Source organism: Drosophila albomicans, chromosome 2L (genome assembly GCF_009650485.2).
Source record: "Drosophila albomicans strain 15112-1751.03 chromosome 2L, ASM965048v2, whole genome shotgun sequence".
Classification (NCBI taxonomy): domain Eukaryota; kingdom Metazoa; phylum Arthropoda; class Insecta; order Diptera; family Drosophilidae; genus Drosophila; species Drosophila albomicans.
The window spans coordinates 20,263,537-20,276,696 of record NC_047628.2 but is presented as its reverse complement, the minus strand read 5'-3'; the positions used below and the strand labels follow the sequence as shown (position 1 = coordinate 20,276,696).

The 13,160-nt window shown below is 43.4% G+C and overlaps 2 protein-coding genes and 1 non-coding gene across 3 annotated transcripts; all 3 read left to right on the top strand.

Annotated features, from left to right (window-relative positions):
* The first annotated feature begins 648 nt into the window (after positions 1–648).
* On the top strand, positions 649–9,782 carry LOC117564751 (thioester-containing protein 1 allele R1). The gene is made up of 16 exons (XM_034243641.2): positions 649–1,215; positions 4,192–4,369; positions 4,430–4,908; positions 5,094–5,424; positions 5,491–5,774; positions 5,912–6,023; positions 6,096–6,242; positions 6,302–6,425; positions 6,479–6,616; positions 6,680–7,087; positions 7,157–7,288; positions 7,356–7,774; positions 7,834–8,181; positions 8,245–8,778; positions 8,833–9,286; positions 9,343–9,782. The coding sequence occupies exons 1-16, from the start codon at positions 1,133–1,135 to the stop codon at positions 9,567–9,569; spliced, it is 4,398 nt and encodes a 1,465-aa protein (XP_034099532.1). The 5' UTR covers positions 649–1,132; the 3' UTR covers positions 9,570–9,782.
* A 500-nt stretch (positions 9,783–10,282) lies between these two features.
* On the top strand, positions 10,283–13,132 carry LOC117563221 (sodium- and chloride-dependent glycine transporter 1). The gene is made up of 9 exons (XM_034241415.2): positions 10,283–10,544; positions 11,155–11,450; positions 11,501–11,553; positions 11,605–11,728; positions 11,789–12,122; positions 12,184–12,335; positions 12,394–12,522; positions 12,582–12,782; positions 12,842–13,132. Exons 1-9 carry the CDS (start codon positions 10,361–10,363, stop codon positions 13,130–13,132), a joined length of 1,764 nt encoding a protein of 587 aa, XP_034097306.1. The 5' UTR covers positions 10,283–10,360.
* Positions 10,902–11,093, top strand: Trnay-gua (transfer RNA tyrosine (anticodon GUA)). Its single transcript has 2 exons — positions 10,902–10,938; positions 11,058–11,093. It is a non-coding gene; the product is annotated as a tRNA-Tyr (tRNA).
* Positions 13,133–13,160: the final 28 nt, after the last annotated feature.

Below are 13,160 nucleotides of genomic sequence, written 5' to 3'. Positions count from 1 at the left end.
ACGTGAAACAATTGTTCTGAGAAATTCGCCGCTATTAAATTTGCCAGCTTCAATAAATACATCGAAAATGCCGAATCCCGATCGATGCCTGCTCGTACGTCATTGATGATAGAGCTCTATAGAACTGAGATAATTTGTTTTCACTTCTTGTTTGTTTTTTTGGTCGAGTTTTGAGTCAAATTTCCAGCTTGAAACGTCTAAGGTTAAACGAAATAATTTGCAATTAATTTGTGACAGCCTTACTAATACGTTGAGCCCTTAAACTTAAACATGCGTAGGGTTTTAGTATATGTTTAATATACAATTGGTTCAATATTACATACAAATGCAATAATAATAATCAAACATGAACTAATTTAGTATTCAAATTGTAGTGAAATATTTTATTTAAGGGGTATATTAAATGTACATCTTCCCTCTGCATGTGCACAAACTTTTCTCAGAGAGGGATCGGGAGTGAATGCTTTCTTATGCCATGCACAAGGCAGCAATTCCCTTCTAGCATATCCGGTATAAACCGTTTCATTAGCTAAGACAAGAACCTCACACTCAAAGCTAGGCCCCAAGCCAAAGCTTTGACAATGCTGTTACCGGTTGAGCGGTCAGCTTGAATCGCGACTAATGCAAAAGCAAAGCGCTGACAGAAAAATCAGTTGAACGCGAGCTTACAACCGGGCAACAGCGAACAGAGCGCGAATTGCAAAACAGGTGGACGCGCATCGAAACGAAAGTGAAATATATAAAAAAAAAAAAAAACGTGAGCAAAACGCTCTAAAAACGCGCGGCGCAGCGTCTGTTCAAAGCTGGCGCAATCGTTTTGGTGCTTGGTGCTGTTCGAAAACAAGTGAAGCAACAACAAAAAACACAAGCAAAGCAAAGTCAAGACGAGGCGAGACGCGACGCGACGAGCTTTAAGCCTTAATACATTGGTGCAGAGTGCACGGGGCAAGCTGCGCGGTCAGTCGACCCACACACGAAAAGGCTAAAAGCCAACCAGCAAAAAAAAAAAAAACATTCAACTTGTGTATGATGTGTGCTGCTGCGAATCTCTAACAAAACATAATAGTCGACTATTTAATTGATAAACGTGTTTATACTTAATTAAAGTTAACAACAAAAACAGTGATAATAAATGCGCAATATGAGAGTCAACTGGGTGCTTACACTACTGAGTTGTTTACTTTTTCTATTGCCAACTCACACAGCTGCTCAGGGGTTAGTAAATATCACTCACACAAACATTATTACAGATACATTCGTTAGTATGGCATATGCACATTTATCTAACTCCCACACTAATAAGTAGACGAGTGTGACAAACACACAGGTGACGAGTTGCACAAAAATTGTAAAAATGAAATAAAAACATGAGAGTAAGAAACAAAAAATAAACGGGGAATAAAATGACATCACGCTACTTAACTGAGTCGAAATATGAAAACAAAAGACTTAAGCAACGAACCGAATTGGATGTTTGCTTTGACACGCAGCAAATGGGTTTGGGTTTGACTCTGTTTTTTTTTTTTTTTTTTTTGGCTGTCTTTTTGCCGGCAGATGAAACAGTCAAAACACTCGAACCCTCGAACTCGAATACTCATTATCCATCCCATCAATGTGCCGTATAATTTACAAGGTGTAATCAAGAAATTAGCATGCAACAACAATACAACAGCTTCCATTCGACCTGTTATATGTTAAGCCAAAAAACAAAAGCCCCAAGAAAGGCGTGCACAACGAGTAGATACCCTCTAACATTCAGAACACATCTCACAACAAGATGTATCCATTGAAATGTGATAAAGCAGAGGCGTTCCGCCTTATCGAGCAACCTGTTTGTGCACAGGGTATAAATAAAGCAAGAAACTCATAAAAAATGAATGAAATAACTTTTTATCTGAGCTGAGGTTGGCGAGATTTCAGACGACGACCTACGCACACATTGACTTCTTGTTTCTTGGTCACTCACACACATACACATTGGGGTGATGCAATGTTCGCAGTTGTCGAAATTCGTAATCACTTTGAAATGCCTTAACTCAAGTTCAAGTTAAGCGACTAAATTAAGTTCAACTAATTATGCCAATTGCAATTACTTTAGGTAGAATTTATGAATCACCCTACTGTTTGCTTGGGTGACACAACAGCTATTTATTTAGTGTCTGATTTCCTATGCCTCACCTTGAGTGGCTGTCAAGTTGACCAGTTAAGTGTCGCAAAGCGAAGCGAATATACTCGAAACACATCTACGAATACGATTCGCAGAATTCTGATTGATTTGTAATTAATGAGATACCCACGTTGGCGTCAAGCTTGTTTTCCTGCTGATCGTCCGAATGTATCGATTCTCTCTCACTCTTCCAATTCTTTTTATGGCACAAGCTCTTAAATATTTTCGAATTGAATGAGTACAAGCAATGTGTATTCAAGTTCATTCAGTGACCATATATGGTGCAGTTCTTCAAGGCAATATGTACATACTTGTGTATTTCTTATTTATGTTAATTCTATTAATTCAAGTGTTGTAAACTATTGCCGACATTTAACACCATGAAGTGAATGCGCAGCAATCATGCGCAAAACTTTTCCGATCTCTTTTGGTTGCAACCAGACACGCTGCTGTTGCTGTTGCTGCAGTTTTATGGCCAATTTGCGAATAAAAAGCGAAATCGTTTTTGCAATTTAACCGGCTAAAAGTTAGTAACCTGTTTTGGCCAAACAAACGTGACATAAACACAAAAGAAAATGTGGGAACAGGTTAGGCGGCAGCAAACGGAATTAGAACAAGCTCAAAACTGTGACTTACCCCAAACAACAACCAACTAACCAACCAGACATAAACCAGCGAGTTCTCGACCAGAGAGCAGACAACAGACACGTCGACAGAGAGAAGTCGACACAGTTAGACACTTTACTGTACGCTTACTATACGTTTTGCAATTCAGAGAGCAGCACCCGAAACTGTAGAAAACGAGTACTTATTTAGTGCCCCACCCCTTTCGCCGCCCCTTTCTAGCTGCCCACTTCTTGGAGCTCAGTTTTAAGCTGGGAATCAAAGCCAAAACAAGCGACGAGCCAAATTTGTTGAAATTATGCAAGTCGTGCACCGAAATTGGAATACTCTTTCGCTTTCGACAGACGCTTGTCAATCATGGGTGAAATTTTGCTAAATATGGAACATTTAATATAAAAGGCAACTTACCATAAACATCAAAGTGTGTAACGCTTACATAAGTTTTGGTTATTACATATTTGTGAGCCCTTCCTCTCGACTGACCTTTATAATGTGTATACTTAGTTCCTTTTGCCTTGCTCTTAATTCGGGAAATATTTTAGATACTATAACTACGAAGTTAGTTAAAAAACGTTAAATGATTTCTTGGTTGAACATAGCTTTGCATTTAAACTCTTATGAGTTTAATTTAATATGGGTTTCCTTTTATATCTTTGATTTATCTAGTTTATGAATTTGTGCATATTCACTTTGTTCTTGCAAAGCAGAGTTTCCTTTAAAATGAGCTTTTGGCGGAAATGAAATGAAGTACAAGGCTGCGGTCTGACTTTAAAATATTCAAATTTTCTGCACAACAATAAATCTGCAAATCTCATAAATCAGTAGTTGGAGTAGTCTACTATGACTTTAGTAGAAGAAGAGCTGACTCAGCTTACGACAGCTGCAATTGTCAATCGTAATTGTTATTACAAATTCGCCAAACGATGCAGTTGTATTCGTGGGGAAAACCGCAATAACAATAAGCTACCGCAACGCCTCACTTGCCCGCCCCTACTAGACCATCCAGCAAAGATTGTAGCTTATGCCATTTCCGACATGAATCAAACCGAATTGCGGTCTCTCCAAGACTCTGACCCCAGCTCGAACCCAAAACTGAGACAGAGACCCGAAACGTAGCGAGACAAAGTCTATAAAGTACATTACCCCTTGTGTAGTGAGTCGTTGTGTACGTCGTCGACTTACTCGTATTGTTGATCTTCCGTTAAGCGCGTGAATGAATAGAAAACGAAATAGAGATTCAGACACCATGTCAGCATAGGTGTAATACCCAGAAACCCGAAACATTGTCTTTGTATTTCATTGTGCTGCTATTAAGTACACTTTTTTGTTTTTGTTTTACACGGTTTGTTTTTGATTGTTTTCATTTTGTTTGCCTTTGTTTTTGTTTTTTTCATGTGCAGGCTGTACTCCATAATTGCGCCAAACAGTCTGCGACCCAACTCGCAGTTCCATGTGGCAGTCAGCATCCACAAGGCCGTGGAGTCCGCCCGCATCAAGGTGGGCATCCTGGGCAGCAGCTACACAGATTTCAAGACCGTTGAGCTGCGACCCTTCTCCACCCAGTTGCTGCACTTTGAGGTTTGCTTACAATATCAACACACCCATTGGTCGCCGATTTAAATTGCTTTTCCCACGCAGATTCCCGCGCTGAAAGCAGATCGATATCGTCTAACTGCCGAGGGTCTGAGCGGCATTATTTTCACAAATGAAACGCAGCTGCACTTTGAGAACAAACAGCACACGGTGCTGGTGCAAACCGACAAAGCTATCTATAAACCCGGAGATCTGGTTCACTATCGTGTGCTGTTGCTCGATCCGAATCTGAAGCCAGCTCGCGGCTATGGACGTGTTCATCTGGAGATTAGAGACTCGGGCAATAATCTTATACGCAGCTACAAGGATATTCGTCTAACCAATGCCATCTATTCCAATGAGCTACAGTTGGCGGATTTTCCTCGTTTCGGGGATTGGTCCATTGTTTTGGATGTCGCTGAGCAGCAGCATCGACAAACCTTCGAGGTGCTGGATCACATTTTGCCCAAGTTTGTGGTGGACATTGACACACCGCGCAAGGCCATCTACAAGGATGGCAAGATTGCAGCCACAGTGAGAGCGCAGTAAGTAAAATATAGACCAACTATAAAACGAGAACGAGAAGATAAAATACAAGATTGTATAATATTTCCACTATTGCTTATCGAAGACAGGAACCCGTAATGTAGTATTATATTTAAATACAAAAAAACTATATTCCGAAATTCTCTTATTACCGAATTCTATCTTGTCCTTTACCTTTTTACAGCTATGCTTATGGTCAGCCCATTGTGGGTGAGGCAACGCTGTCCATTTATCCCACATTCTTTGGTTCGCTGCAGCCGTTTGTGAATGATCTCATCACCCGCAAAGTGGTGCCCATCGATGGCAACGCCTACTTTGAGTTTGACATCGAGCAGGAGTTGCGCTTGAAGCAAGACTACGAGCGTCAATATTTGTTGGATGCCCTGGTCGAAGAGCGATCCACGGGATCGGTGCAAAACTATTCCACGGTGCTTACACTATATCTGAATCACTTCCGCGTGGAGCCCGTCAAGCTGCCCAGCTACTATATACCAGGTGTGCCCTTTGAAGCTACCGTAAGTACCACAGACAATCTTGCCTTCCTCTCTTGAATTATAATTGATATATTTTCTCTGTTCTAGGCTCGCATTCTTCGCAACGATGGCAGCTTGTTGAAGGAATTTAATCCTGAGATCACAGCGTATTTGACTAATGTTTATGGCAGCAGTGAGATGTACAATCGCACTGTCTATCGCCTGGATGCACGCGGAGAGTTCCAGATGAAATTCACAGTGCCAGAGAGAGACAGAGACGAGTATCACTCTATTATTGTGGACTATCTGGGCGTGATCAGCGATGTGGGCAAGGTGCCGCGCAAGCATTTGCACTCCAACAACTACATTTCAGCCAAGGTGCTCAATGACAAGTAAGTTTACTCAATCAAGTAAATAAATTGTATCAGTCGATCCTTTAAACTAAGAATTTAAAGATCTTTGTAACTACTTTTGAATCCCTTGATACAAAAAAGTACTGCGAATCTAAATACCCTCCATATTTTTCTAGACCCATTGTCAATCAGGAGATTGCCGTAGCAGTGCAATCGAATGCACCCATGAAGTACTTTATGTATCAGATTGTTGGACGTGGTGACATTATCCTTTCCCGCACAGTGGATGTAAGTATATAGCACACACATATTCTAACTAATTTCTAGCTCTATTCAATTATTTCACTTACCTCGCTTCAGGTGGCTGATAATACATTCCACACTATCAAATTCCTGGCCTCTTTTGCTATGATGCCCCGTGCCAAACTTCTCGTTTACATGGTGATCAATGGTGAATTTGTCTACGACGAGCAAGTGATACGATTCGAGGAGAACCTGTTGAATGCTGTAAGTTACTTCTGTCTTCATCTCGGTGCTGCTTTTAAACTAGTTTATCTGCATACCAGGTGCAAATTGAGGCGCCTATCAGAGCACCACCTGGCCAAGACATTGACATCGGTATCAGCACCAAACCTTACTCCTATGTGGGTCTAATGGTGGTCGATCAAAACATGGCAGCTATGCACAAGGGTAAGTTGAATACACAGTTAAATTATTGATTTACTCAACAAATTGGTTATCAGGTAATGACCTCACCCATGAACGTCTGATGGATGCACTGCACGCCTACGAGCTCAATGATGTCAACACGCCAGTTGGCTCACCAGGCAAGGAATCGGGTGTCATCACCATGTCCAATACTGATTACTTTGTGGAGAAAGGTAAGGGATTGAAGACTTTAAGAGTACTGTAGTTAATTATTAATTCCGAAACTAATCTTATAGAGGCAGAAACCACTCCTAGCATTGACCGAGAGAGCTCTGTCGAGGATGACAAGCTCACAGCGGTGCGTAAAACGGACATTGGACCAGCTCATAGGATTGAGGTGAACACTTTGCCACCCGGCAAGGGTCGCTATGCCTTCTCGTACACCCCCAAACCCTATTGGCACAATCCTCGAGTTCATGTTATGCGTAATCCAGCGGACACTTGGCTCTTCCTCAACATCTCGGCCAGCAGCGATGGTCGCAATACGATTCATCGTCGCATTCCTAGTGAAATGACTTCCTGGGTGCTATCTGCCTTCGCGCTGGATCCTGTGAATGGTTTGGGACTGAATGCGCCCAACAGCAAGCTGGAGGCCTACAAAGAATTCTATATAGCAACAGAGCTGCCCTATTCCATCAGGAAGGGTAAGATTACTAAGAGAAAATAGCTACATAGTTATTAGATTAAAAACTTTTAATATTCCCGCTTTGTAGACGAACTCATTGCACTGCCTTTTGTGGTGCACAACAATCGGGATAGCGATCTGAGCGTGGATGTGACGCTCTACAATTCCGCTCAAGACTTTCATTTTCCACAACTTGACACGAGGCAAACGAACAAGCCGGGTAAGTCAAAAATTAGCTATAGCTTACCTAGAGAAATTCCACCTAATTTCCCTTATTGTTCTCTCAGTTGTGGAGCTGTATAGTCGCCGCACTATTCAGGTGCCTGCCAAATCCGCTCGTTCGGTCTCCTTCATTGTGATTCCTCGACGTGTTGGCTCGCTGCCAGTTAAGGCAGTAGCCACCACTTCCCAAGCTGGCGACACTGTGGAGAGCACGCTGCTCGTGGAACATCCTGGTGCCACAGAGCGTGTGAATCGTGGCTTCCTCTTCGAGCTCAACTCGAATGCACAGCGCAGACAGAATATCACCATCAAGGTGCCGCGCAATGCCATCGCTGACTCCACAAGTATTGAGGTCAAGGCTGTGGGAGATCTGATGGGCAGCATTGTGGGGAATCTGCAGGATCTCATCCAGTTGCCAACAGGTTGTGGCGAGCAGACTATGGTGAAGTTTGTGCCCAACATAATGGTGCTGCGTTATCTGGGTGTAAGTAGAAAGAGTTTTTCTGCTAAGCACATCTTTAAAACTAATCAATACACCTGTAGCGTCTGCGACAACTTACGCCAGAGATCGAGCAGAGTGCTCTCAGCAATCTGGCTTTGGGCTACCAGCGTCTGCTCTACTATCGCCATGAGAATGGTGCCTTCAGTGCCTTTGGTTTGTCAGCAAAGCAGAGCTCCACTTGGCTGACTGCGTATGTGGCACGATCACTGCGGCAGGCGGCGCCTTACATTCAGGTGGATGAGCACGTGCTGCAGTCAGCATTGGCTTATTTGGCCAGCGTTCAATCCAGCAATGGTGGCTACGAGGAACGCGGCGATATCTTTGAGCAGTTCGACGATGGCGGCATCAGTTTGACGGCCTTTGTCACTCTAGCCATGATGGAGAATGTGGTGAGTTGCTCTCGAACTATTTTACTACACAGATATCACTTAATCGCTTACTTACTTTTACAGGATGTTCATGCCGAGTATCGCAACAACATCAACAAAGCCTTGGACTTTATTACGCGTGGTCTGGACGTCTCTAGTAATCTGCATGCCATGGCTTTAGGCACCTATGTGCTCTCCCGTGCCAATCACAACTCTAAGGCAGCATTCCTACAGCGTCTCGATTCGCAGGCCACCAATGCCGAGGGACGCAAATGGTGGAACAAAACGGCGCCTGCAAATGAGCAGCCATCGCCTTGGTACAATGCCACACGCAGTGTCAATATTGAGATCTCAGCTTATGCTGCACTGGCATTGCTCGAGAACAATCTGGTTGGAGATGCGCTGCCCGTGCTCAACTGGCTGATGGATCAACGCAATGCAAACGGAGGCTTTGTTGGCTCCCAGGACACTGTTGTGGGTCTGCAGGCGCTGCTCATGTTTGCCGAGCGATTCTCCAGCCAGGGCAACAATGTGCAGTTGGGTTTCCGCTACGGCGAAGGTGCCGAGACCATACTCAATGTGAATGCCGAAAACTCAATGGCACTGCAGAGTGTTGAGGTAAGTTTGCGATACATTTTCAACCAGAGCAGTGCCTTAACAACTCTTTTACAGCTGCCCAGCAATGTGAAGAACGTGAGCGTCTCAGCCACAGGACGTGGCATGGCCTTAGCCCAAATCAGCTACAAGTACAACACGAATGTGACCAGCGCTTGGCCGCGCTTTGTACTCGATCCCACTGTCAATCGGAATTCCCATGCAGACTATCTGCATCTCTCAGCCTGCGCCAGCTTCGTGGCCGTTCCCGGCGATGCAGAGCGCTCCAACATGGCCATAATGGAGGTCTATCTGCCCAGTGGCTTTGTCATCGACACCGATACGCTGCCAACACTGGAGTCGAGTGAGCGCATCAAGAAGGTGGAGACGCAACAGCGCGACACCAAGGTGGTAATCTACTTTGATTACCTGGACAGACGTGAAGTGTGCCCCACGTTACATGCCTACAAAACCGTGAAAGTGACCAAGCATCGGCCGGTGCCTGTCGTTATGTACGACTACTACGACAATGGTGAGTCCTGAAAGCTCTAACCGAGCTAATCGCTAACTTAAATCCTCATCTTTTAGCTCGTCGTGCCCGGCAGTTCTATCGGGCCCCCAAGTCGAACATCTGCGATATTTGCGAGCACGCCAATTGTGGGGACATCTGCGAGAAGGCGGAGAAACGCGCATCCCGTCGACCTGATGAGGAGAATGTTCTTTTGGCAGGTCGCAGTGCAGCTGAACAGCATTTAATAGCCACATCTTTGCTGGCTCTGCTCTCATTTGCCATCAGTCTGCGACTTTACTGCTAACAGCGGAAAGGGAGAACGAGAAGTGCAGCGATCCAAGTTGAACTGCATCAAAACGAAGCTTTAACAATACAAAACCCACTCATCTTAATCATAAGCTAGAACTAAATCAATTAACTTTAACGATGCTAAAAGTTGCCAATAAAATATGTATTTAACATTTACTAAACCCGAACAACAATATGGAACATTTCTGAGTATTTTTTTGAAAAGCGGAAGCGTTAAAGCTTATATTTAATAAAAATGGTAATGAGTTTGATGTGAATATAAATAAAAATTATTTGTTGAAGATTTTATTTCTAGTTCTCAGTTTAAGTATAATAAGAAAGAACAAAATTCATGCACTCGAAATATGAGTAGTTAAGGCTTTTAATAACAGGTAGAAGTATTTTTACCATGAAGCAAAGTATATAAATACCTTAAAGAGAATAAATTCTTGACTTTCCACTATTTTCTTCGATTCCTTTATATGGAAAAATGAATTGGAAATTAAATAATTATATTATTTGAAAAGAAGAAAAACTTGCCTTGTTCAGTTTTTCTCTGTTACAAAATTCTAGAATCCGTGACCTGTTGATTCATTTCACTAGAGTAACAACAACACTTTAGCCAAATTAATAATAAAAACTTCGCGCTGGGTATATCGTAAAAATGAAAATGCCATAGTAAGTAAAATTATTAGTATTTAAGTTGACAGTAGCAAGGCATTCTATGTCAGCTAAATATTCATGAGTTTTATGTGTAAATTTTTGTATGATCAGAAAACCGTTTTTTAACAAAATTCATTAGTTGTAATGAAACCACAACCACAACCGCAACCACCACCGCGACCACCACGTAGAGAGAAAAGGATTCGTCGTGATACGAATCGTGGACAATGGAATTCGAAAGCTGAATTTGTGCTCTCGCTGATTGGCTATGCGATTGGCATTGGCAATGTTTGGCGGTTTCCCTATCTCTGCTATCGCAGTGGAGGCGGTAAGTTCAGCGACAACTAATAGGGAAGATCACTTAGAAGGGAACTACACGATTGCACACAGGGTATTCTGAAGTCGAGATGGCAAACAGTTGATTGCTCATTAATTAAGCCACTGCCAAGCACAGCACATGTTTGTCTGCTATGTGCGTGTTTTTGTCTGCTTCTCTTTCTCTTTAGTTTTTCATAAATAGCGCATGCAGTGACGTCACGCGTCGAGTCAGCATTCATTAAGTGTTTGTATGTGGGCTATGCAATGTCTATTTAAAGCTTAAAATAGCTTTCGAGTGAAAGCTGTGTGGCAATTGGCATTTGGGCTTTCAGCACTTGATGGCACTTTGGCTGGCGGCCAGCGAATGCCTTCGATAGCTCAGTTGGTAGAGCGGTGGACTGTAGAGTTTTCGAAGCTCGGTGGGTTGCGGGCAGTGGCAGGACTCTAGACCAAAACAATACCCCTGGCCTAGACAGCGCTTGCTCTTGTACACCATCAGTTTATTGAATCGCGATATGTTGAAATCCATAGGTCGCTGGTTCAAATCCGGCTCGAAGGACTTGAACTTTTTGCTGCTGATTCACATGTTTTGCACTTTTTTAAATTTCTATTTGTTGCAGGCGCTTTCCTGGTGCCCTACATGCTGATGGTCATTCTTTGCGGCATTCCCCTCTTCTACATGGAAGTGCTAATTGGCCAATTCTCGGGCACCGGCTGCACGGGCATGTTCCGTCTGGTGCCCATCCTCAAGGGCACCGGCTACTGCATGGTTGTGGTCAATGCCTACTGTGTGTGCTACTACTCCGTCATCATCTCGTATCCCATACGCATGCTCTACTATTGCTTTTGGAAGACTGTACCCTGGTCCACTTGCGATCATCACTGGAACACGCCCAACTGCACGGCCATTGAGGATGTGAGTTTGCACCTTAATTATAACAAATTTATAAACTTCTTTTCTTGCAGCTGCACAATCACGTGGGAGAAACCCTGAAGACGTCTTCGGATGAGTTTTTTCAGTAAGTTGATGGCTTACAAAATTCTTTAACACTTATCCTCACCTCCACCAGTCTTGAAGTGCTCCGTATCTCGAGCAGCATCGCAGAATTAGGGACCATGGTGTGGGGGCAACTGCTCAGCTTATTCATCACCTGGCTCATTATCTACCTCTGCGTGGTGCGCGGTATCAAATCGGCAAGTCGTATACTTGATATTCTATTTCAACACTTTATTGATTATACATTTTCTCGACAGGTTGGCAAAGTTGTCTATTTTACTGCTCCGTTTCCGTATCTGCTCTTGACCATACTCTTCATACGTGGCGTCACTTTGCCTGGAGCTGCCAGTGGCATCAAGTTCTTCATATATCCACAGTGGGATCGTCTCTACGATCTGAAGGTGTGGTCCGATGCGGCCATACAGATGTTCTTCGGACTTGGACCCGGTTGGGGCGGCATTGTCAACATGGCCAGTTTCAATAACTTTCGCAATAGTGCGAAATTTGATTCGTTTCTCGTCGTATCGGTGAATGTATTCACAAGTATTTATGCCGGCTTTGTGGTCTTCTCTGTTCTCGGCTTTCTCTCAGGTGATCAGAGCAGTTAAACATTAAATTCTTTAAGATAATCATTAACTTCCTTACTATTTAGAGCAATCTGGCATTCCGGTGGCTACAGTTGCCACCTCAGGCGCTGGACTTGCCTTTGTCACGTATCCGCAGGCCATCTCCATGCTGCCCTTACCCCAACTTTGGGGTGTTTTATTCTTCGTCATGCTCTTTATACTGGGCATTGACAGTGTGGTGGGTGGGCAGGACTAAGACACTGAGAGTGTTTAATACATTCCATTCCTTTTTGCAGTTTGTCCAGCTGGAGGCCATCACCACCTCGATACTGGATGAGGTGGAGGTGCTGCGAAACCACAAATGGAAGGTTACTCTTATTCTATGTATATTTTTCTTCAGCATGTCAACCATTATGTGTACCAACGTGAGTGTCTATAATTCAATATCTAGTGCAGAAAATCCTAATCTCTGTCTCTTCTCTAGGCTGGTATGTTTATTTTGCAGCTGTTCGACTGGTATTCCTCAGCCTTGGCCATCATTGTTGTCTGCCTGGTGGAAGTCATTATGGTAGCCTTTATCTATGGCATCGATAATTTTATGACCGATGTCGAGTTCATGCTGGGCAAGCGTCCTGCGCTCTTCTGGAAAATAGCGTGGAAGTACATAACGCCCATAGTTTTAACCGTAAGAGCAACAGAATCTTCCCCCTGCTTGATGTAATTTGATTTTCCCTCCATTTGCAGTTTGTACTCTTCACGAGCATTATTTTTTTACGCAAAATCACGTATAATGGAATCGAGTATCCCACCTGGGCAGTTGCAATTGGCTGGCTGAGTTTCGTATCCTCGATTATATTGATACCCCTATATGTTGTCTACATTATGATTATCAAACGGGATACTCTGAAAGACAGCCTCAAGAAGCGACTGAAGCCCCTCGATTGGACCCCGGCAGATCCAGATGATCGGGCCGATTACGATGCATTCAGACGAGAACGCAAAATGCCAGCATTCATGTCAGACACTGAAGCATAGACTTACTCTCGCTTTTTTTTTGTTTGTA